The sequence below is a fragment of the Pristis pectinata genome, chromosome 1, assembly GCF_009764475.1.
Source record: "Pristis pectinata isolate sPriPec2 chromosome 1, sPriPec2.1.pri, whole genome shotgun sequence".
NCBI classification, from domain to species: domain Eukaryota; kingdom Metazoa; phylum Chordata; class Chondrichthyes; order Rhinopristiformes; family Pristidae; genus Pristis; species Pristis pectinata.
In genome coordinates this window covers 55,439,257-55,464,929 of record NC_067405.1, presented here as the reverse complement: position 1 = coordinate 55,464,929, position 25,673 = coordinate 55,439,257, and the positions used below count along the sequence as shown (strand labels likewise).

General features: G+C 38.1%; 1 protein-coding gene across 1 annotated transcript in view; it reads right to left on the bottom strand.

Moving 5' to 3' along the window:
* LOC127572193 (unconventional myosin-Ib-like) overlaps positions 1 to 25,673 on the bottom strand; it is a 204,044-nt gene that overhangs the window by 31,238 nt on the left and 147,133 nt on the right. The window contains 8 exon segments of the mRNA XM_052019109.1: positions 1 to 103; positions 933 to 1,026; positions 2,739 to 2,939; positions 3,801 to 4,027; positions 6,244 to 6,444; positions 8,911 to 8,973; positions 17,489 to 17,593; positions 25,107 to 25,172. Of these exon segments, the coding sequence (XP_051875069.1) occupies positions 1 to 103; positions 933 to 1,026; positions 2,739 to 2,939; positions 3,801 to 4,027; positions 6,244 to 6,444; positions 8,911 to 8,973; positions 17,489 to 17,593; positions 25,107 to 25,172 (1,060 nt within the window).

Below are 25,673 nucleotides of genomic sequence, written 5' to 3'. Positions count from 1 at the left end.
TCAACAAGAAGTGAGTACGGCACTTCCAGCCACGGTAGATCTTCTGAATAAGCGTGGCCAAATCTTCCAGACGACCCTTCCTCTGATCTTCCAGCTCAAACAGCTGCAGAAGCAAATGCAGCAATTTATTCATTAAGATCATAGTAAAGGTCAGGGATATGCAACTTTCAGACCCTTTGAGATTACATCCAAGAAGTCCAAAACCACTCTGACAACTCAGTTCAAATTAGGTTGTTCCAAATAGAGAAGTTAGAAGAACAACGTTTTACAAAAGTGGGCTGTTAGAATGCAAAATGCCCTACCAGAAATGGTGATGGAAACAGAATACAGAAGATTATTTAAAGGAGGCAGGGAAAGTTATATTAAAAAAGGAACATTTTACAAGAAAAGACGCTTTCAGAGTGCCAGTGGTGCAATAGGCAAAGTGACCTCTTTTGCATAGTTTGAACAGTACAATTTAGTGGACCGTTGCTGGCTCCATGGTCCCCTCTGCCAAGTCAGTTTATCCACTGGGTTATTAACCTAATACGCAGATCAGTTACCAGCACCAGAATACCTCTGGTCAATGAAATCACACAGCCAGAAGTAGTAAACTCGCTGATTATTCCTCTTTTGCACTATTTTATTTTTTGTTTGGGTAACTTGTAGTAATTTTTACGTCTTGCACTGTACTCCTGCTGCAAAACAACAATTTTCATGATGTACGTCAGTGATAATAAACCTGATACTGATTCTATTGCTATTTGCAGGAATGCTTCTCAAACCAAAAATAAATGGAAGCAATAAACATGCTATCAAATTCATTACTGCAAAAGGTTGCACTAGTCCAGTTTTTGATTTAAGATGTTGGATTAATGTTAATAACTGCTATTGATACACGAATCCACTGAAACCTGAGATAACTGTAAAAACTACTGCAGAGAATTACTTACTGTTCTTGGGTTTCGAATAAATATCTTTGATCTACCATATGAAAACTCTTCTGAAGGGATCTGAAGTTCAGTCAGGAGCACTTCAACACCATCCCTTTAATTAAACAAATATAATTAGAAGTTCTAGTTAATGGATATGTTAAAATGAAGCCTCTCCTTTTCAATTTCTTCAGCAAAATATAAACTAGATTATTTCTCACAACTGTTACAGGAGATCACTGCAAAATAAAAAAAAGAGATGTTGACATTTTCAGAGTGTGACTTAAGTAATGTTTAAAGCTTTGTACCACCACATACATTGTGCTATTCAAATTAAATTAAGTGTTAGTCATGCAGCTAATCATCTACACTTAAATCTTCACATCAGAGGCCTCCATTTTGCCAGTGAAGTAAATATTTAGTTCGTTAAAAATTGAGGAAACCCTCATTTCCCTAAGGTTCATTAGCTTTATCTATCAAATTACAGAGTTGTATGAAACAGGAAGCTTGCTCCCTGATTTGGCCTGCCTCAGCTGATTTTAGCTGGTATGGCAATAGAAATGCAACCCTGGTTCCCATTGGTTCACTGAGCTCACTGGTTCACATTGCAGAAGCATGCCCTACATGCAGAGATAACAGCCAGGGGCAGGTTGGCTCCCACTGTAGTCTACTTGAAGGGGTGACACATACTGCCAAGGTTCATGCACGCATAATGGTAATTTAGGATGAGGTGATGGAAAGTGAAAACTTTATAAAACATCCTGCAGGTCACCAAAGGTTTTGTGAGAGGCCAGTAGTAAAATAATTGCAAACAAAATAAAAGTAGGAAAATTCAACCTCACTGTCTGATTTACCTTGCAACCTAGATTGCTCAAACAGATTATCTAATCCCTATCTTTCTGCTGTTTATGGGACCTTGCTGTGTTTGAGTTGGCCACACTGTTTCATTGTTTGTACTATGACCAACTACAGCTTGTGACGAATGACTATTGATTTTTCCACCAGCAAAGTCTACTAGCTAGATATCAGGAGCAGGAGCCCTGGTCCATTTGCTTCCAATACAGGTCAGGAGATCTCAGGCCAACTGTAGTGGCCATACTCTCATCCCAACTGTAGTTTCCATCTTCCGATCTCGAGTGCAGTCTCTATTATACCCCTACTTGACTGCTGAGACCAAGCTCCCACCTCAACTTTAGGGTTTATTCTCCCACCTCGACTGTAGGGTCCAACCTCCCACCTCGACTGTAGGGTCCATCCTCCCACCTCGACTGTAGGGTCCAACCTCCCACCTCGACTGTAGGGTCCATTCTCCCACCTCGACTGATGCGTCCAACCTCCCACCTCGACTGTCGGGTCCAACCTCCCACCTCGACTGTAGCATCCAACCTTCCACCTCGACTGTAGGGTCCAACCTCCCACCTCGACTGTCGGGTCCAACCTCCCACCTTGACTGTAGGGTCCAACCTCCCACCTTGACTGCAGGGTCCAACCTCCCACCTTGACTGCAAATAGCTCAAAGAAAATCTAACACAACATTTGTTTTATTTATTTTCTGAAATGTGGGCAGCTCTTATTGGCAATTAATTGCCATTAAAACCAGCCCATCTACAATTGCCCTTGCTGATGAAGAATGACAATTGAACTTGTAATTTTCTAACCTACCTAAATGACTCAGCTACTCACTGCCACTACTGGGCCAGTGGGGGAGTGTGATACACCTATATGTTTTAAAACAATAACCTTTCAATGGCGTTTATAAATCTAAATCATAAAAATATTTTCTCCAGAGCTTTCAATGGTGCAGTAAAGCGAATTGGATTGCCATACCTTGCCCCTTGCCTCCAGTGGGGCCAGGTCCGTGAACATAACATCTTGTATCTCTCCAGGCAGCTTTCATAAGGCTGCTTGAAAGCATAGCCAGCTCGTCGCACACGTACATTCTCCATCAAGCCCAGATAGCTGATCTGGTGGCGCACTAGAGCCTCCATGAATATAAGAGGAGCCTTCTGATCATTCGGTTTGATGCATCTATAAAGCAACAAGTATTCAATTGAGTGACATTTTTGTATATCTCACTTTAGCCTCCTCCTGGTAAAAATACACTCTGTCTAAAAGGAGGCAATAATCAGATTTTCTGAGTCTCCCCTCTTCTCGCTCAGCAAAACGCAACAAATTGGATGTGAAGAAGAACTCACCTGATTCACACCCAAACCCCTGGGAAAGTGGAGTTATGACTCAGAAGTGTACCTCAAGATTCTTTCAGCTGCTTTACCCAGGCAATATGTTACAAAAAATATATATGCACTGTACAATTCTGAGTAATTTGTTAGGGATTCCTTACAATCATACAACTCAGATTAACTGAAAAATAAGCAGAACAGTTTAACTAATCCTTGTGAAAAAAATTATGTCAAATTATGTCCTTAACAGAAGGCACAATGACAGTAATCAGACAAAAAAAATAGAAAATAAACAGCTTAGTTAACAAATGGAATGAAAAGCTAGACTAACCTTTCAAGAGTAACCCATTGTTATAAACTTACATCCAAAACAGTAACTGGTCAATATGTTCCAACACTCTGAAGAAAATGTCATCTGAATATTTTTTTAAACAACATATTTTTTAAGGATTGATGAATTATAAATGTTATTTTTTGCAATGAGAATATAGTTACTAGACAGGCAGTTCTTGAAAGGTTCATGTTGTGTTTTATACTGTGCTCTGATGCATTTGCTCTGGCATTCAGTTCGATAGAGAGCAGGAAATGTCTGGATCCTGAGCTTCACATTACAGTATTTTGTAATATTTCACATGATTCGCAGTAGTTGAATTCACTGTGGGCATATCTGGGTTGTTGTACACAGTTAAAAATTTTAAACAAATCCTACCTGATATAGTTGGGATTTTTGGTCAATAGATTTTTCATTAAAGTTGCTACAGAAGCCCTGAACTGTGACCCAGCTGTAGGTGGTCTCTTCAAGGACATCTTAGCTGGGTTTCCCTCTGGGAAAAGGGATTTGACAAGCACATGGTTCGTCTTCCACATGGCTTGGGACAGGTCACGGTACAACAGGTCATTGTTTTTGTCAACAAATCCCTCCACATGGTACATCACCTTGAAGATGAAACAAAAATAGTAATGGTGTGATTCATTTTGTAGAAATACTCTCAAAACAATTCAACAGCAGCCCCTCAGGAGTAAGCTGCACCCTCACAATTCAGCTGTGTAGAGAAAATATAGGGATAGACTTCAAAACATTTTGTACATGAGGAGGTTGCATCAGAGATTTGGATGCTGGATGGTGAACTGCACATAATCTGCTGTGTCCAAATAGTATCACATCTTGGCAATTCTGACCAAATTTGCAGTTACTTTTATAGGACATCCCACAAGTTGTAGTAGTTTAGACCTCCCAACAGTGCTTATCTGTTTGGCAACAGGCTATAAACTATTTGAAGCTGGCCTAGAGGCTATACTGCACAGCACAAGGTTTATGTGTGCCACACGTTGTGGTTTCATTAGAGAATTCTTGATGAAATATGATCCAGGACTTAAGCACCATCTATAAACTCAGCAAATTCCCTTCCAGGTCACCTGCACCTCCGATTCACTAATGCTCCCAAAGTGGTCGGATATGCGCAGTGGCATTCGATGGCCTGCAACCCATGAAACAATATTGTGATTTTCATGCATGCGTGCGTGACCACTGGATGACAGAGGCCGCTCGTGCAGAAGCAGGACTTCACATATGAGGGCTGCTGCAGCAGAGGTTAAAGTGGACCAGCCTGAACAGGCCTCAGGTCATTAGAATCCAGCAAAGGGGAAGCTGCTTCTGTGCTTCTGCCTCGCTTAACTCCTTTACCTCCCCTTCCCCTCCCAACTGTGACCGAAAGCAGGATCACAGTCAACTTGTTTTCTACTGCACACTCTGGGGAGTAAAAGCCTTTGCATTCTTTAATGGTTTAAGGCTGACATGCTATGATATCTTGAGCCTCACACAGTGTAGCATGCTGCAGCAGCCTACCCTCAAAAACATGTGTTGGTCTGGCATGAAGTACCTACCAAACATGCCTTGCCAGGCACTGAACAATGTTTAGGCCACCAGGCGTCATTTTCATCCTAGCATGCAAATTTTGTAAAGGACATTATTTCAAAATCAGGGTAATGTAGAGACGTGGCAAGCAGGAAGGTGGTTTGATAGTTAGCTCAGGAACCAGCAAAGCACAGTAGTGTAGTGGTTAGCGTAACACTATACAGCACCAGCGACCCGGGTTCAATTCCAGCCACTGTCTGTAAGGAGTTTGTATGTTCTCCCTGTATCTGCGTGGGTTTCCTCCGGGTGCTCCGGTTTCTTCCCACATTCCAAAGACTTATGGGTTAGGAAGTTGCGGGCATGCTGTGTTGGTGTTGGAAACATGGTGACACTTGCGGGCTGCCCGCAGAACACTCTACGCAAAAGATGCATTTCACTGTGTGTTTCAATGTACATGTGACTAATAAAGAAATCTTATCTTATCTTGAAATATATTCAATGTGTGCAAAGTATATGTGCCCAATTAGCAAAGAATAATTTGATTAACTGCTGTACAGAAACAGGAAGTTGCACATGATGGAACACAAGTCAAAGGGTGAAAAGTTTCTGAAGGGGAAGCAGTGAATAAAGAGAGTAATTAGTAGAAAACAGGTTACTTAGTAGAACTCAGTCATGTATAAAAAATCTGTGATGTTTAAATTCTTCAGTACAACACTCAAAAGAAGGTGCCATGGAGACACAAGAGACTGCAGATGCTGGATTCTGGAGCAACAAACAATCTGCCGGGGAAACTCAGTGGGTTGAGCAGCATCTGTGGGAGGAAAGGAACTGTCGGCGATTCCATTCCTCCCACAGATGCTGCTCGACCCACTGAGTTCCTCCAGCAGATTGTTCATTGACCCAAAAACGTGCCAAGTGGCAAGATATAAATATCCAACTCTTAAGAGCATGTGACTACACTTGAGATCTGCTTGTGTGATTTCTCTTCAAGCTTAATTTAATAAAAGCAAGAAAGGAAAATGCTGGCATTCAAGATATGCTTAATTCAACTTCAGAATTAACCCAATAATTCAACAGATAACATCCATTTATGTAAAAGAATAATTGAATGCATTGTGAAGCACACTAATAGTTGGGAATTAGACAGTGTTCCATAATTCAAAGAGAATGATTAAATTTCAATATCTTATGAAACTGAAGACAGGAAAATTATCCTCTGTCTCTTTTGCTTCTTTTCTAATTAGTTTATGAACCTTGAATAAAAAGAAACTAAACTTATTAGCTTGGATTTCAGTACCTTGCCAGCATAGTGCTGGATCCTGAAACAGTTGTGAGGCAAAGAGGTATCATTGAGGAAGCGGGAACTTTTGCTCATCCTGCTTTCGAAACGCTCATGTATGGCACAGACTTGATTAAGCTTCTCCAGGAAGGTCTCGTCTGTCACTGTACCAGGACGCAAGCATTCTTCATCAAGCATGGCCAGGATTCCATTTGTATTCTGAAAAATTGAGCACACAGGATTGAGACTTTATCATAGAGTCATACAGCATGGAAGCAGGCCCTTCGGCCCAACTCGTCCATGCCGTATCATAGAGTCATACAGCATGGAAGCAGGCCCTTCGGCCCAACTCGTCCATGCCGACTGTGTTGCCCAGCGAGCTAGTTCTATCTGCCCACATTTTGCCCACAGGCCTCTAAATCTCTCCTATCCATTTTCTTATCTAGATAGCTTTTAAATGTTGCTAATGTGCCTGCCTCAACCACTATTTCTGGCAGCTCATTCCAAATATACACCACCCTTTGTGTGAAGCTGCTGCCCCTGATGTCCCTTTTAAATCTCTTGCCTCTGATCTTAAACCTATGCCCTCTTGTTTTTGGCACACCCTTCCCTGGGGAAAAAGACTATATGCTTTCACCCTGTCCATGCCCCTCATGATTTTATATACCTCTATCAGGTCATCCTTCAATCTCCTAGGTTCCAGGGAATAAAGTCCGAGTCTATGCAACCTCTCCTTGTAACTCAGGTCCCAAGTCCAGGCAACATCCTGGTAAATCTTTTCTGCACCCTTTCTAGTTTAATACTAATTTATGTTATTTACAGTACTATTTCATGGTGATGCATATATGTACATATATTTATGCATATTCATATACACACACACATACATGTATCTATGTGTGATTGTCTGTGTCTTTATCTGAGTCCGTATGTAAGCTTCAGTGTGCCTATATGTATGTTTGTGTATGTGACTATTATTGTTTCCTATATATCAGTATAGGAGGGAAAGCACTAAGTGTTCCAGAATTTACAGAAATGTACTTATTTTCCCGTGGTATTCCAGAATATTTCCTAAAAATTCATATTTCCCTTTTTGCAAAACATCTTTCTAAATGTGTTCTTCACCGAGCAACAATTATTTGGAGCACCCTCTCAAGAGCAACCTGTCTTGTTTTTTATCCTACCTATTGAGAGCATTTGTGCTGTAGATCTAGTTGCAATAGAACTGCCATGAAACTAATTTCATCATTAAATGGAAATGGTGTAATTTTTCTAAAATTGCACAGTATGATGAGTTGCAACATTCTATATTGCATTGAGTTAGCATGATAATAACACAAGGAGTAGCACAGTAGCACAGTTGGTAGAGCCACTGCCTCAAAGTCCCAGAGATCTGGATTTAATCTTGACTTCAGGTGCTTTCTGTATGGAGAACATCTGCAGGTTCTCCCTGTTGCCACAGGGGTTTCCTCCAGATGTTCTGATTTCCTCCCACATCCCAAAGGTATGCAGGTTGGTAAGTTAAATGGCCACTGTTAATTGCTCCTAGTGTGTTGGTGAGTGATAGAATACGGGGGGAATTGATCAGGATGTGGGAAGAATAAAAATTGTGACTAATGTAGGATTAGTGTAAATGGGGGTGGTTGATGATCAGACTCAGTGATCAAAGGACCTGTTTGGTGCTGTATTACTCTACACCTCTTTTTAATGGAGACCTTTCTACATGATTTTGTTTAATTTCTGAAAATAAATTTAGAAAATGGCCAGATGCGAACTGTACTCCCTAGAGGAGTTCCTGAATATACGACAAATGCAGCGGGAGAGAGGTAGAGAATGATGCCTGAGTGGTGTGATCCTCCCACCTGGTGATGCCAAAGCTGCAGTGACAAATGGATCTTGATCATCCAATCAATTGTTGGGAATTTGGACCTGAGGAGCCCAATAGGAGAGGGAATTTCAAAAAAACATCCTGTGTTTTTACACTATATGCATTTTAATCTGAAAAGCTGATGAATGCAAGATTTCAGATTATAGTTGATTTTGAGATTGTGATATCAATAAAATCAGCATCTGTCTGGTCCTTCTTTGCAGTTACAGTTTACCAATAACATTTTTCTCTTGTGTTCTTTCCTGTAAAAATTATGTATAATTTATGTTTTTCTTGTGAATGCTGATTATCTGATGCCATGTGGCTGTGATGCTGCTGCAAGTAAGTTTTTCATTGCACCTGTACATACATGTACTTCAGTATATGACAATAAGCTCGACTTTGACTTTTTACTAGGTATCTTCAGAATATTGAATTTGGGAGTAGAGTAGCTCATGTTTGCTGATACTTCTGCTGTTGTTTTAGGGATGCCTCTATCCTTTGGACCAGAATTACATTAAATGTAGAGCAGAGAAACAAGCCATTTACTCTAAATACTCTACATTTGTTTCCTTCGATCTTGATTACTTCTTCCTTTACATCAGTTCTCTATTCCATTCTCTCTTGCATCAGCCTTCTCTAATTGCATCAAGACTCTCCTTACATGGAGCAATGCTATCACTTCAATCACTCCATGCAGTTATAATTTCCACATTCTTACTACCAGTGTGAGAAGTTTACTGACGTTTCAAAGCTAAAGCTACTGTATTAAAAATTGACAGCCAATTCTCAAATCAAACTGGAAAAGTTCCACTTACATTTTCAATCAGCTCACAAATGATGGCATTGTTGAAGTACTCAATATGAGTCCATTCAATTCCCTGTGAAATATATGAACAGCCAAAATATAATACTGCAGTAAAAAACATCTCCTTCCAATAATCTTTAACAATTGTCCAACTGTGTCTGTTCACATCTTTATTCCAGTTGAGATTTTTTTCCCCCCAATACATAAAGACTTTCTAAATTGGAAACATTGCAAAGCTCCACTGAGCTAGAATTCTCCACACTTAAGAACATTTCATTTGAAATGTTTCCAATTCTGCTCCCATTCCATTCCACAATCCAAGTGAATTTCCCATGCAGTTCATGGGAAACCATCCAGGAACAAACGTCATGGCACAAGGTCACTTCAGTCACGTTGATGCATGCTGTCTTTTTTCCAAGGCAAGCCACTTCTTGAACACATGCCTTCCTAAACAAATCTGAAAATTTCCTAAACAACAACTGACATAGATAGATGCTGTTTCAGGTGAAAGATGCTTTGTTATATTTGTAAATCATTTCTATGCGAACATCAATATTAAATTCAGAGTCACATGAAATGAGAGTGCAATGTTTACTGTTAAAGTAGGCTCTCCTGCATACTAATTATAGATTTTATTAAAATAATAGAAACACTAAAGCAAACAATTGTTTGAACAGAGAAGGGAAAAAGACACTGGAAAAATTACAAGAAGCCCAGCAGACATGACAAGGTCCTACTTAGGAACAAAAACAGAGTACAAGTACCTGGAAGGAGTCTTTGCACAGTCATTAGCAAGGCATCAATAGCAGCAAGCAAGAAAAGGGTTCAAAGGGGTTACAGCACAGAAAAAGAACACAGTTTTAAAAGACATAGTAGCATGCAGTCAACAGCTATGTGGGAAATATTAGTTATTTATTACTCTCTGGGTCAAGCTACCATTTATGTAGTCAACAAAATAAATCTATCTTCAAAAAGATAAAGCCTAAGATACACAAAGAACTTCTATACACATCAGAAAAAGCTGCATAATCTTGACAGCTGGAAAGCTTCACAATGATGTAACAAGGTGTGTTTATGAACAGATGCATATGTTGGCTTATTTGGTTGAACTTTTCATTAAAACAATACACAAAATGGAATGCTTTTAGTTAGTAACGTGTATTGAAATCTATGTCATAGCTCCAGGTGCACAGATCACTTTTAGCAGATTTTACATCTGCAATGGATGCTGATGACACATAGTTTCACAAATCCATCTCTGCCATTTTGCTTAGATCTCAAATTTGCTTACTATCCTGTTGTAAATAGCTTCCTTTTTACCCCACCACTCTGGTTTAATCAACTTCTTGCGATGCTGCACTATGGTGCAGAATTTCTTCTGCCAGAAATGAAAGTAGAGAGGAATTTTCCATTATTGAGCAACCAGTTACTTCCAGCGCCTGATTTTTTTGCTTTCTTTTTGGTCACGTCCCTGTGTATAGTTGCTTAATACACGGTAGCCAGGTACAGAAAGTGAAACCAGGCATGTGGAACAATTGTCGAGGAATACTTTGTTTTCTACTAATTTAAAGTTTCATTGCCTTCTACCATTCAAAAAGCACTTTTTCTCCAAACTAATTCCATTTCTTCACACCACCTTGTGTAACAGCTTTATAACAGAAGTCATTGACATACTGGGTGTAATCAAAATAGGTAAGTGTGGTCAGAAGGAAAATCCAATCTCCTGTAATCATCACTAGATTTCTTTTGGTTCCTTACCATTCAACTTCATCTGCAACATCAACAGAAAGATCAAAGACACGTCTCAAATTCCAGCATTAAGCCTGGGCACCTTTGACAATTGCAATGCACAAACATCCGCTCTAAGCTAGACAGTAGACTCTTCTCAATAAGTTCAACAAGTATGGAATGGAATTATTTAACTTGCACGTGTATTAATTACATTTAAAAACACATATTCCTTTTGTCCATCTTTATTTTCTCAGGTTTCTTAAAGATTTTATCTTACACTCTTCTCTCTCTCACTACGATTTGCCTCATTTTCATGAATCATTCCCCCATCACTTCCTGACTCATACTGTCTCCATATTCCTGGCATGTCTTCTGACCCCTTTGTCCATGCACTCCAATCTGTGCAAAGCTCTTTGCAGTTAACTAATCCCACACTAACTTCCACGCGTCCATTACCCTTGTCCTTGATTTACACTAACTCCCTGACACGAAGCACTTAATACAAACTTATCCTGTCCTTTAAATCACTCCTTGTCCTCATTGTGCTTTACCCCATACACTCCTCCAGCCCTATATGACATTCCTGGAATTCTCTGTTCATCTTAATGTTGTCTGCTATAGACCTCCCCTCTTCTTAGTCATCTTTATTATCTGCATTCTCTTCACCAAAATCTCTCTACAACTTCTCCTGATTTAAAACCCTCTTCAATGCACATTTATTTAATTGTGCTTTGAGTCACTTTCTCAGTTCACTGCCTGTTTTCTGTTTGCCTTCTTTCAGTTGGCACAGTAGATCTTTAGATTAAAGATGTTGTATAAGCGGAAGGTGCATTTTTCTGCTTATGTTCTTTAGGAAATGCAAATTCTATTCAACTCTTTCCTTCCAGAATCTCATCCCTTCTTTGACCACCTCATTCTCCCGCTGAACATTAAACTCCCTATGACGCTATTACACTCTATGACCGTGAAAGGGGAAAGAAACAGAGCAAAGCACAAATGGGCTGTTCAACAGTGCTCAGTCACATTCTGTGTGGCTTATGCTCCTGGCTTACTTATTAAGCAGTGACTTGCAAATAGCAGCACACTTTTGTGGTGACAAAACTCACAGTAGTTTCACCAGAACAATCACCGAACTTGAAAAGATTGTAGTATTTATTTAACATGCTTTTCCACCTTGACAATCTCCATTCTGGTACCTGTCAAACTTTTCTTTCAACTACTTTTACAGGTTGAGAAGGCGAATTTATACTTGTTTCAGGTTTTCATCCCAAAAATTCAAGTCCCATCTGTACACATATGTTTAATAAGACAAGAGTTCACAGAATTTGATTTATGAGATATAACAAACTGAGAATAGGCATTCCCCCCTACAACGTTTGTTCCCCCTAAGTGTATTTTAGTTTTATTTTGCATAACTTTTTAGTGACTAATAATTGAACAACCTATTAAACATAGCACCCACTTTAGAAAAAAGATCAAGGCAGTTTCATGAGCAAAGAGATTTCTGGGATGTCACCGTTCCCTATAATGATGACAGTACCTTTTCCACTGCTGTAATTAATTCTGAGGGATGTGAGGTGTTCCATTAACAATAAGGGAAACAGAATGAAAGAAAATGAAGAGGAGTTAATATTTTAATATAAAACTGCAAGGGAAGATTAAATTACTGACTATTTAGTTTTTTTGTTACTGTCATTAGAACTATTTTAGAATTGGGCAACTAAATCCGTATCTTTGGGGTACCCGCCATTGTAGCAAATTCCTTGGGATATCTGCCATTACAATGTGGGTCATTGGTCCATTGAGCTATCTAATTAATCCCATTTCCTTGCTCTCTACCCAGGCCTCTATACTATCCTTCTTTCACAGTTTTATTTTGTATGTCAGTATTGAATCTGTTTCTTCTACCCTTTTAGGAAGAGCATTCAAGGTCACAGCAACAAGCTGTGAAACAAAATATTTCCTCCCATTGCCTCTTTTGTCAACCTTCTTAATTCTGTGTCCTCTGGTTATCAACCCTTCGGCACTTACAACAGCTTCTTTCTATTTTCTCTGTCAAATTCCATTCAAGGTTTTGAACACCTCCACAAAATCTCCTCTTAAACTTTTCTGCTCCAAAAATGACAATCCCAATTTCTTTAGACTTTCTCCATAAATGAAGTGCATTATCCCTTGTTCCATTCTGGTTAACCTCTTCTGTACCCTCTGCGAGGCCTTGACATACTTGTTGAAGGGTGGTGCCAAGAAGTGAACACAATATTCCAACCAAGGCCTAACAGGTGTTACATCTGTATTTTATTTATATATTAATAAAACCATTCAATATCAATTAGTTCTACTGAAAGTTTTTGCCCTGAAACGTGAACTCTGCCTTTTCACAGTTGCTGCCTGGACTGCTAAGTATTTTCAGCATTTTCAGTTTCATTTCCTATTATAAAGCCTTATTTTGCATCTGCTATCTTCAAAGGCACCTGGGAATATACATTATATATAGGTGCTTTTGCTCCTGCACTACTTTTAAAACTGTTCCATTTTGTTCATATTGTCCCTAACCAAAATGCACCCCTTCATACTTCCCTGTACAAAATTTCATTTGCTATATATCAGCATAATTCAAAAGTCAACATGTCTCTGAAATTAGTTGCCTCCTTATTTACGATATTTCTAAGTTTTGTATCACAGGGAAACTTTGAAATTATTCCCTGTACACTCACATCCAGGCCATTAAAATGCAGCGGTTCTAATGCTGACTCCTAGATGTGCCGTATACTGCCAATTCCTGCCCTTCTAACTAATAATTCCTTCATTTTCCCTCATTCGATTTCCCTTTTTGTTATGGAACACCTCACCTTCCTCAGCCTTTTCTTCTTGGTCTTTAGCATCCATATTTGGCTGTATATGCAACTGCTTCTTCTCAACTTATTTCCTTGTTTCACTCTTTTTAGCCTCAAGCACGAACTAGGCCATGAGATTTGGCCATTTTAGATTGCCCAATGCTAAATAAAACATACTTTGGAAGTGGCACTGAGCAGAGACGAGATGCCTTCCTTTCTAAAAAGAGGAAAGGGAATAAAGATAGACTGAAGGATGGCTAGGATATTCAATCCGATACTCCGATATTCTCCTGAATCACCGCAAACCCTATTCAAGCGTGGCATTGGTAAGGTCTGTGAGTAAATCAGAAGCTCATACATCTGATCAGCATTAATGTCCTGGCACTATGAGATTAAAGAAGGCGTAAACAGCAAAATACGAAATAAGTGTTTATTTTGCAAAGAAAACCCCAATGCAACCTTTAGTAAGGGTCCACTTTGCCCAGAAAATTTTGGCTAAACTCACCTATTGATGCAGGTCAAAGAAAGGTCATAAATGTGTGTTCTATTTTTTGAACTGATATGATCTTAAAGACTGGAAACTTAGAAATCAGTAGGTTTTCCAAAGGTAATTTAGTAATAGATCCAAATTTATTTTAGAACTCATAATTGCATCTACTATGCAATTCCCACTACATTTAGCAGCAACCAATTACTTTGACTAAATTCTGCAATGTGTAACATCTCATGCCAAAATCAGCTGAAGTCACTTGACTATAATTAAAATAAAAGCTGCCAGCACTGAGCCAAAGACTAGAAAGGACTCCGATTCAAACCCTAGCCTGTGCTGAGTTGGCTATTCTCCACTGCAGCACTGGTTTAGGTTTTATGGTGCTATTGAAAGAACATCACCCTGAAATGTTAAATTTGTTTTTCTCTTCAGAGATGCTGCCTGATTTACTGAGCATTTCCAGTATTTTCTGCTTTTCAGTTCAGATCTCCAGCATCTGAAGTTCTGTTACTTTTGAATTGAGATTCTATAAGCAGTCTGACTCAAAGTTAGGAAGATGTTAAATGGTGCTTGCTAATTCTCCTTGGTATCCAGATGCTATTTAGGCAGGACTGTACTTAGATGCGATATCCCTCCTCTACTATAATAACCTATAAACAGTCAGGTGTATAAATTTGTCCTTGGATTGCACAAGTTAAATGCTCATCATAGCAGCACAAGCATGTTGCATTCTGATTTCAAAATTCAACCCCATTGACACAGTGGAACAGTAACTCCTAAGCGACATTTAGTTTTAGTGACAAGTTTTTACTTGGTCAGGCAAGTGAAGAAATACTGCTGTCTTAAGAAGCAATAACATAATGCTTAGCTGTTCAGGGTTGTGCAATTGAACCATAGACCATAACTCAGCAGAGGAAGATGAAAACAAACCAAAAATTAGAAAAGGAATACCCTGCAATTTATAATACACATGGTTCAATAGGGACAACTAATGCAGAGCAAACAAAGCCAATATAATTTTGAATTTTACACGGAAGTTTGCAAGAAATCACAATCAAACTGTATTGTGTTCTCATTAGATTTCTGGTCACTGAGGCACAATGGAAACATTCATGCATTCAAGAGAGTGAGAGATGTTACGGCACCAAGCAGGTATGTAATAAATGCAGTTTACACAGGTAAAAAGTGAAATAGATTTTGAAAATAGACAACGGAAACCTGCTCTGCAACATTCTCCATGGTATAAGGAGCAGAGAAACATTGGATCCAAACATACAAATATATAAACAGGAATGCAGGTGCAAAATATTGAAAAGAAAAAATTAGGTTCTGGATTTTGTAATTCTCCTGAATGCAAAAGCAAGGAAGAAATCTGAAATAGGTCTGGATTGGGTGGTAGATGGAACACAGTTTGCACTGTAGAAAGAATAAAGAACTATGAAAAGGCATACAGCAGACATACAAAGATGATGATAATGTAATTTTGAAGAGGGTCTTCAAACCCAGTACTAAATGCACCGAAAGTGGGAAAGTGAAGAGGATGTTAAAAAATACTGAAAATGCTTGTAAGATTTTTGAGGACAGTGACAATTATTTCTACTGGCCACTGAGCTAGTAATGAGGATCATCAGATGAAATCAGTAAGAGAAGCATGAAGGAGAGATTATAAGATTGTTTTTATATAAAAGATTGCTGGAACATGGAATACACAAACATCAGCATTAGAGCCAAGTTAACATTTATGATGGAATTGAATGGAATTATGATGGAAATGAAAAGTAAAAGAATAGTAAAAGTAGGCAAGTGACAATAGGAAAGGTTGGTTCAATGTGCTTATATTTGTGCCTTACTGACAGCCACATCCTCCAACTCCAATTCCCTGCCTCGGTCATGCTTGGTTCTCTCTCTTTCACATTAGTTTCTCTCCTTCTTTACTTTCTATTTGTTTACTGGATTCCTTACAAACTTTCCATTTCATTTCTCTCTTTCTTCCTTCCAATCTCTTTCTATTTCTCCCTCATCCTAATTTCTGTTTCTTTCCCTTCAGCTTCTCTTTTCTATCTCCTTGTTTCTCTTCAAAACAAAGGAAATTGCCAAAATTCGATTCCTTTCGATATTCAAACACACTCGCCAACATTTGAAGTTAATTTGTTACATATTTGTTATTAATGGAGACCTTTCTCTTCATTATTGGGATTGCTTTGCTTCAATAATTTACTAATTTGTCAATCTCTAGAACCCTAATGAGGAATGTAGTTATGCAAAGGAAAATGAACATTTATTGAACACTACCTGCATAGGAAATGAACAAAGTATTTAATCCTTAGGTGATACAGGAGGTGGAGAGAGAGAATGGGGGGGGGGGGGGGGAAGAGAGAGAGAGAGAGAGAGAGAGAGAGAGAGAGAGAGAGAATAAGAGGGAGAGAAAGGGAGAATAAGAGGGAGAGAGAGAGAGAGAGGGAGAATCAAAATGCACTTAATCTGTTCACACAATCAACAAAAATACATGGCAGTATGAGGGGAACAAAGAGGGAAACACCTTACAATGAGACTATTTAGAAAGATCAGAGCTGATGCCTAGAGGGGCAGTGGCAGTGATATGATGACTGGTAATGCTGGAGGGAACATACAAAGATATGTTCCAAACCAAAAAGCATAATTTAATATTGTGTTATTAATATACTGCCTACAAACAATGCATAGCAATAGCCAGTCACAATTGGAGATATCTTTGTCCATCACAGATTCCCATAGTCCTCCAACCACAGAAATCAAAGCAAGTCAAACAATTATCTGACATAAGTGCAGGTATTTATTTGGGAAACAAGGATGTTAGAAATAATTCAAAGGATTCTAGTATTCCTTACAGAGCCACCACCTTTAGTCTTCTAATCAACTTAATTTCAAAACTGTAACAATTCATAGAAAAAAAGTTGAGACTATGGGTAGTGAATATTATAATTAAGTTGAAATAGTACAGGGCCAGAGCCAACACAGCCCATTGTATGATTAACATGATATGTATTGTTAAGCAGCATTTAACAAATTGAACCAAACAGTAAGCACCCATCCAATGTCAGTTATCGGTGATGCCAGTCAATCCCTGCCACATTCGCTATTCACACACATGCTGGGGAGAAATTCAGCTCTGGTGATCAGTGCTAAACAGGTACAAAAGTACTGGCAACCAACTGTACTCACCTTCACACGTTATCTTCAAAAGAGCACACATTTACCATTGGCAGCCAGAGACATATTTCTCTAGTTATTGACTGGCAATCAGAAACTGAAAGTCTAACCAATTTTCATCCCACCTTAGTCCAGAGATTGCAAGACTAAAAAATAAACTTGCATTTATATAGCACTTTGGTGACCTCAATTTGTCACAAGGCATTTACAGCAAATCAAATACTTTCCAATCTTAATTCTCAGTTACTACTTCAACTGAGACCAGCTAACTCAGCACAGAATGAGCCTTCTTTCAATATTAATTCAAAAAATCGCAATGACATAGCATGAAAATTAGTCATTACCTCTTTGATGTACTCTTCCTGTTCTTCCTTCAAAGTTAGTTCAATGAAGATTTGCTGCAATTTCTCATTGCAGTAGTTGATTATGAACTGCTCAAAGCTATTGTTCTGTAAGAAATGGGAGATAAAAATTTGTGCATGAGTTTCCAATGTTATATTTACCAACATTCTTTTCACTACCACTCAACAATCAGCTTTTAGCATAGACTGATCATGTATACAAGCAACATAAATCCTGGAGGATTCTTGCCATAACAATTCATTAAAGCAGTAGAGCCTAACATATAAAGCAAACTGCAAATGCCATGAAGCAGATTTATACACACATAGTAGCTCAGATGAGCTTTTTATCTTCAAGCTTCATTGTAGCCATTTTTAAGAATTAAATAATGAATTACATAAATTAATTGCCACATGCAGCAAAGCTGCCACTGCAAACAGCTCATACTTACAGAGTTCTGTTGCAAAAAAAAGAAAATTAAAGAGCATCAGAGATTTTGAAAAATGTCAAATAAATACTTAAAATAATAATGTGCCTTTGTAAAACAATTCATTAAACATATTTCTCATCATGACAGCAAACTGGCAGATCATACCATTTTCCTAGCTGTTGCCTCAAGAACTAGATCATTTTACGAGGGGTTTGTGAGGTAGCAGATCTCTAATTGTTGAATACACTCTTGATTATTGACATAATGACAGGACTTATGTAACATCCATAGTGGTGACACAAGAGTTGCCTTGTAAAATGTTGATCAATAGCATTAGCAATGGCTATTTGTCATTAACAATGTGGGAATTCTCTGTTTCTCAAAAACATCTTGTTAGACTTAGCTTACAGAACAGGATTTAGGTTTCTGTTCCACTTCCTTGTAAACCAATAATCCATATTTGACACAGGTGGGCAGCATTTTGGGGAAACTACCCTAAACAAGCTGCATTCAATGCCCTCCTGTTATGACTGTTGTTGGCAACCAAGCGGCACTGCAACGCTGAGGCAGAAATTCTCACAATAACTGCAGCATGTGTCCACAATGTGCAGCAGCATAAATTATATACATCAATACCAGCAAGAAACAATGATGATGGGCAGGTGGGAAGAAAGGACACATTCAACAAGGATTGGAAGGAAAATGCCAAGAATTTGGAAATAGAGTGCCCCAGCAATGAAAGCTTTCATGATACAGTGGCTTTATTTAGAACTAATCTCCCAGCTGTGCCATCTCTTAATTGACACCATCCTGATCCTCAGATCACTCATCCCTGACTAAACATATGTGGGCCTCCTGTTTTAAGTTCTACCCCAGTGCCCTCTTCCAAACAGGCTTCCAGTGCAGGAGCATACAATGGCCCCTGTTTGAATTGGGGCTGTAACTATCAATCTGCTCCGAGGTATGATGACAAAGTAGAAGGTTAGATTTAAGCAATAATGTGGCAGAACTGAGTTTTTACTGGAATTCACAACCTGGTATGTCCTGGTTCAGGTTGCATTCAAAATGGAGGATACCAGGCACTAAAATCAGCCATTGTACCAATGAAGTGTGGGAATTTTCTAAATAGTCACCACCTTTGCAAAGAAAAACAGTTCCTCAAAAACTAACTGGCTTGTTGAAAACATGTATTATGCGTTATCCTGTAAAACACAAGTCTATCAATTGTTATGTATAAAATGCATAATTTTTAAAGTAGAAAATCGGCTTGACAATGCACAACCTTAGAAAATATCTTGCTTCATTTCTGTTCAGCTTTGCATATACTTATGGGGCTAGATCTTTTAGTTCTTGCTGCAAAGTTATGAAATTTGGAGCACACTTGATTCATGGGGCCATGATGTCCCACTCATTTGAATCAGTGATGGGAAATGATAGATCTACAGATCTGAAGACCAAAATTAGGCCCATAATTTAATTACATCCAATAGGAGAGACTGAATGTTTGGTGTACATGCACCCTAAGTTAGAATTCAAATCTCAATGCCCTTTCAGTGATTCTTTTTTTCACACCCTGCACTTACTTTCAGGGTCTTTGCTATATTGTCAGCTTTCTAGTGTTGCTGGCCAGCTGCAGCCAGGTTGGCTGGACAATGTCTGAATGAATCTGTCCATCTCACTAAATTGCATAAACTTTCTTTGTCTTAATTGAATAAAACATGCTTAATACTAGAGTATTTTTACAAAACAGTCAGTGACTGAGAAACAGTTAGAAGGTATTAATAAGACCATTCATTCACGCATTAACCTTTTTCCCCATTTGGTCACTACTTCTTGCTTCATCTTCTCCCTTGTTCTTTTTAGTTTTGATGGATGTGCTGCACTATAACCCTTGGTGCTTTGTGTGGGCTCTTACAAAACAAATTGCCATATTTTAACCAGGATACTGCATGTAGTTTATTTCTTCTGTTATTCACACACTTGGTATTGAAAAATTAAGACAGTATCGACTGGCAGCACTTCAGATTTATCGTTACTACCAGTTTTCTTCAAATTGCCAATTGAGAAATTTAACTAGTGGTTCCAGTGATCTCCCACTAATCTCCTAGCTCCGTTTTTCTCTTTTTCACAGTCCCCATGAGCCATTCTTCGTCTCATCCTCTCACCATCACCGTGTCTAAATCTCTGCTGAGATGACAATGAAAGCATTCATCCTCTCACAATTGATTCACAGTTTAGCAGATCAATCAGAATAAAGAGCATACCTTTGACTGACAAAGCAGTCAACAATTAACAGCAACCCAGCAGCAACATTTGCCCAATCAGCACACTCCTTCATCCCATCCTATTTAGGGAATGCACTCCAGCCAAATATGTTGAGTTTGCACTCAAAGATCCTCGGACAGAGAATTAATGTCCATCTCCTTTAGTCCTTGCATCGGCATCTTTTAACCTTTGCACCTACATCCCTCTTTTCAGCAACAAAAGGAGGCCATTCAATCCCTCAAACCTGTTCCATTGTTCAGTGATTCATCTTAAATTACCCATCTTGGTTCTATAATTCTTATTCAAAGTCTGTCAATGCCAGTGTGAAAATATCCCTGGCCTAGCCCCAATGGTTTTTAAATGGCAACTGAATTCTAGATTTCTGGAAATCTAGAGTTAAAACATGATAAAATTGTTTCATCATGTTGCAATTCTAGCTTTATAATTTTTTTGATGGTGCGTATTATCTATCCACCTTTCTTGTAAATCATCCAGCAGCAACTGATGTAGCTGGCGCTCAACATAAAAATTTGAATCTCCTATCCATGTATGAAGCTATGTTGGTGAAAGTTTTTACAGAAAAGCTTTCTCAACACCATGTCACTCATATAATTTTGTTCTGCTTCCCAAAATGGAACTGTCCTTTTTTAGATTATAACATGTCATGTACAAAGCGTTTTGGAGTAAAATAAAATTAGAAATATATTGGATATTGATACAGCAGTACTTATAAATCTGCAAACCTATAAGTGTCCATTAATAGTAATAAATGCAAATGCTGAAGTGTTAATTTCTGCACTAATAGCAAAACTAACTGTTAATGTTCATTTTGACACAAAAATAAAGAATAGCTGTATCTTAAAAAGAATGCTCAATGTTGTAAACCTTCACGGAAATCTGAAGTACTAGCTGTTCATTTTCTTTCAGGCCTTCCTTGGTGTGCTGGAGATTTCAACAGATTTTGTATTTCCATTCCAGATTTACGGCATATTTTAAAGCCTCAGTGTAAGTAATACTAATTATTAACCTCAAATGGCACCAGAGGGATTAAAAACTGCTTGCAAAAAATCATCTCAGTTATTGGTAAGAAACCTAGAAGGTGCCATTTGCTGAATATGATATTCCATCTAAGGCAGCAAGTCGATCCACTGCTTTAAGTCTTGCTGTCTTGCGTATACATCAAAGGCATCTAATTTTCTAAAATACCTGGAGGGCAAAGTGCCCTTTTGGTGGAGAAACTTTTCTTAAAGGAAATGTTTTTTACAACTATAATTATTCACAGCTTAAAGAAAAAAATCAGCGCCTATGTTTTCAAAGCATCAGAAATGATTGAATGTGGCAGCTGTTACAAGAAATTTAAATTTACTGCAATGGTCAAACAGAATGTCGCTTGATGATCAGTCTTTCAGACAAATGAAATACCTATCACACATTCCATTTTTTTGCACAAGCATTTTAGAAGCTAAACACAATGATTAACCATTCCATATTAAATTGAAAACATGGATATACAGTCTGTATGTGATCATAACAATTGTTTCTTTGCAATTACAGCATTTATGGGGAAACACCTGTCGATCTGTTTTGAAAAAACACACCAATATGATTAGGAACAAATCCTGTTCAGCCCACAGAAGGGAACTTAGGGTCAAGAATGTAAGTAGATCAGGATTTTTATAGCCACTTTCTTTTAGAAACTAATTTTAAATCTCACACATGATTAACTGGCCCCCATATCTCAAGCTATTTTTATATTTAGTGACAGCTGCATTGCTGCCTCAGGCCTCTGAATCGCAGCTTTGTTGCATCTGGTTGCAACTGAGAGTAAACTTGGCAGAATCCATTAAAGTCAATGGTAAAACAATGCTTTCTGGCTACCAGCCACAATTTGTCAAGGCAACAATACTTTAGTTGCAATAATCTGTGTCAAGATTTACACATCAGAAGCTAATGCTCTTTACACAGGCAGGTGGATTTTTGATGAATATATATAAACAATTTTTAAAAAACTTGTAAGGGATAGGTAAGTCCACTAATTTTCTTATCAACCTTCAAATTTAATACCGCTCCCTTCAACATTTAAACTGAACTCCAATGGAGCTGTTCAGAGATACATAATTCTTTCAACATAACTCCACTCTTACCTCTTGTTGTCCTGCTGAACCATGAAAGTTAGTACTATCTGAGATATGGGTTGATTAACGGAGGAGAAATGCATAAATGTGTTTATCAACATGCTATCAATGTAAAAGCACATTTTAGTGCTTGACTAATTTACATAACTTGATTTAGTCTTTTAGAAGCATTTTAGTTCTAGTATTGAGCACAAAATCTAGATGGATAATCCAGCATAACCCTCTATTACTGAAGGCAGAGTCCATCTATTGTACTTCAGCAGCTTATAGCATAATTCATATAATTTCTGTTAATATTTTTACATGTATTTTTCTTGTTTGAATTTAGATATGCTCAATAAATATTTTTCTAAAAAAACATTGTGTTAAATAGAAGCAGTCTGTGAATTTGGTTGCTGATGGCATTCTCCATGTTACATTTCATTTGTGGTGACACAGATTATCTGCCTCCAGTTCACCCTACACGTTTCATTCATTTAATACACAACTGTGAGGCCACACAATTAGCAGAATATGTTGAAGAGCCCCCCCCATCATTTTGAAAATTAACAATAACATTTAATGGCTAGTTCTCTTCAATAGAACCAAATGTCTGTTGTTACTCTTAAAGAACAAACTACAACTCTCTGAGCCTAATCCTATATATTATTTACTACCATTTGCTTAGTCAAATGGGAAGTTGAATTTATTCTTAAAATTAGCAGTAACTGCATGTTAGAAAGTTAAATTGTTAAGTCTAAGGAACTGTTTATATTTTAAGCAGAACATGTATAGTTTTAAAAATATTAGCTGTACATATTGGTACTTCATTCTAAAACCGTGATACAGTAAAACCCTGATAATACACCCTCCTATTATTTGGATACCCCAATGGTCTGGCAACTGGCTCACCAGCTGATGTTTCCCGCAGTCCCTTTAAACTCACTGGGGCTCCACTTCCCATGCTCCCTTGAAAGTCACTCGGGCCATTTCCCACACTCTCTTTAAACCTACCGGGTTCATGATTATATTATTATACCACTGCATAGTATCCAAAAAGAAAGTAAATTAAAAGCATGTTAGGGTATTAATGGAAAAACATCTAATCGTCTGAAAATTTTCTGCCAAGTTGATACCACCAAAGTTCCAAGCATGTTGAATTATCAGAGTTTTGCTGGAACTGGAACATATCTTGTCAGCTTCAAATGATGTATGAAACAGATCCTGAAACTTATCATTTGAAATTTTCCCCACAACACATTTCCATATCAAAGTACATAATCCTTTTCCTTAATTTGAAGAGGACGAATAATTTGCTGTATTGTCCAATGGTTTCACTGTCATTCAATAGGAACCACTAACAGGCATTGTCCTGGGAACACTACTACAGCCTCATGCACTAATTAATAACCATATATTAACAACATCTACCACCATTCAGCAACAAGTAAAGCCTGCACAGTGATTAAAGGAACATTATACAGCAAAACTGTCAACCTAGCAATGCTCAGAACTTTGTTGGTGCCAGACGAGCAGATTTTCCAGACTATTGGATGTTATTGTATTAATACTCCAACACACTTCAGATACACTTTTTAAAGATGTTACACAGGAGAATCATAAATTTTCCAGTGAACCCAGTAACTTTAAAGGGAAAGTGAGGAAACGAAACTGGTTTGAGATAAACTGCCCCACATAGAAAAAGTCAAAGCTATGTGTTGAGGAAAATCTATTGCTCATTATGATATTTTTAATCAATTTCATCACAATGCATGATGCTTCCACTGAGTAGCAGGGCCATTCAATGGCTGTATCAAATCTCCATGTCTTGGTTACGTATCCTTATCCAATAAAAATACACCCATGTCAGTTCTGAATATTAGACAAGAGAACATTAGGCAAGGGAGTTCCAGATTTGCATTACCCCCCATATAAAAAAGATCCTTCAAAACGCCACCTCTGAATAAGCTAACACTAAAATTGTTATGCCGCATTGTTCTCTGCATCACTATCATGGGAAATAGTTTCTTCGTATATGCTCTATCAAATCCTTTAATCATCTGAAACACCTCGAGTAGATCACTCCTAGTGCTTCATAATAAAAGGAACAGAGGTCTAATCAATCAATCCCTCCTCACGATTTAGTCCTTCTGACCCCAGTATCGTTCTGGCGAACCTGTGATGCAGCTTCTTCCGGGTCAACATAAGCTTCACATTCTAATGCAGTTTTAAATATACACTTTCATTAATTAATAACATGTTAGGAGTGATGATTCTATCATTCACTATGGAGAGTGGTCATTGCAGGGGTACAGACCCATTATTGTTAATTGGGGAACAGATGAGATCCCAGAACTTTGCCCAATTAGTCAATGCCAGGACACTCATGATAAAATAGCACACAGACCTAATGTGAATAGGTATAAGTACCAATCTAATTGCTGAATGGTGTCCTTCTATGTCCTAAGGCAAGAACAAGATACAGAAATGGATGCCAAATGGTAGAGCAGACCCAAAGGGCCAAATAACCTATTCCTGCTCCTATTTTCTATCATTCTACGTCTCAACAGTTCAGCAAGATCTAAAATCTTTGTTGTGTTCTGAGCATATATCTGCTCTTTGATATTATGTGGAGGAAATTGAAGTGGCTAAAGAATGACTTCTGTGCGACATTCTGCCAGTGCTGAGGTACAACAAAAAAAGACATTGAGCTGGAATTTCTAGTTCTGTTTAATCAATAACAAGTGAAATGTTACCTGTAAATCCAAGGTAAGGCTTCAAAGGTAAGAAATTATTGATTTTAAAACTTACCTCAAAAATTTCAAATCCATATATGTCTAGCACTCCCATCACCTTCTTTCTCACTTTGGTTTGTGCCTATTGAAACGAATATTTGATAATGTTGCATTATGCATTCCCAAAATAATATGTTGTGCATTCTAATGATTCAGATCAGAAATTTCCTATTGATGCAGATCGGGTTTTTCTATTGACTTCATGCCAAACAATGGCTGGAAAGAACCTCCTTTCCATTTCTCACTTTGATCTTGCACCAGGAATGATATAAGCTGTTAAGTTACAGATGCATTGACTGAGAGTTATAAGCCAATTTATTATGAAATTCTTACAAGCCAGAGCTTTATTTTTACTGTCTGTGGTATAATGTGTCTGGTCTTACAAAATTTAGTTCCAAATTCGATCAATGGAATGAATGTCAGAAGCTGTGTAATAAGCGCAGTTACTTTTGCAGAACCTCTCTTTTCCCACTTCCTAACTTCCTATAGGTAGTGCTCATTTAAAAACTTCCATGACTCTCCTTTAAGCCCAATGAGAATGGCAGATCTCCAGAGAACTGCGAGGAATCTGAAGTTACTTTTA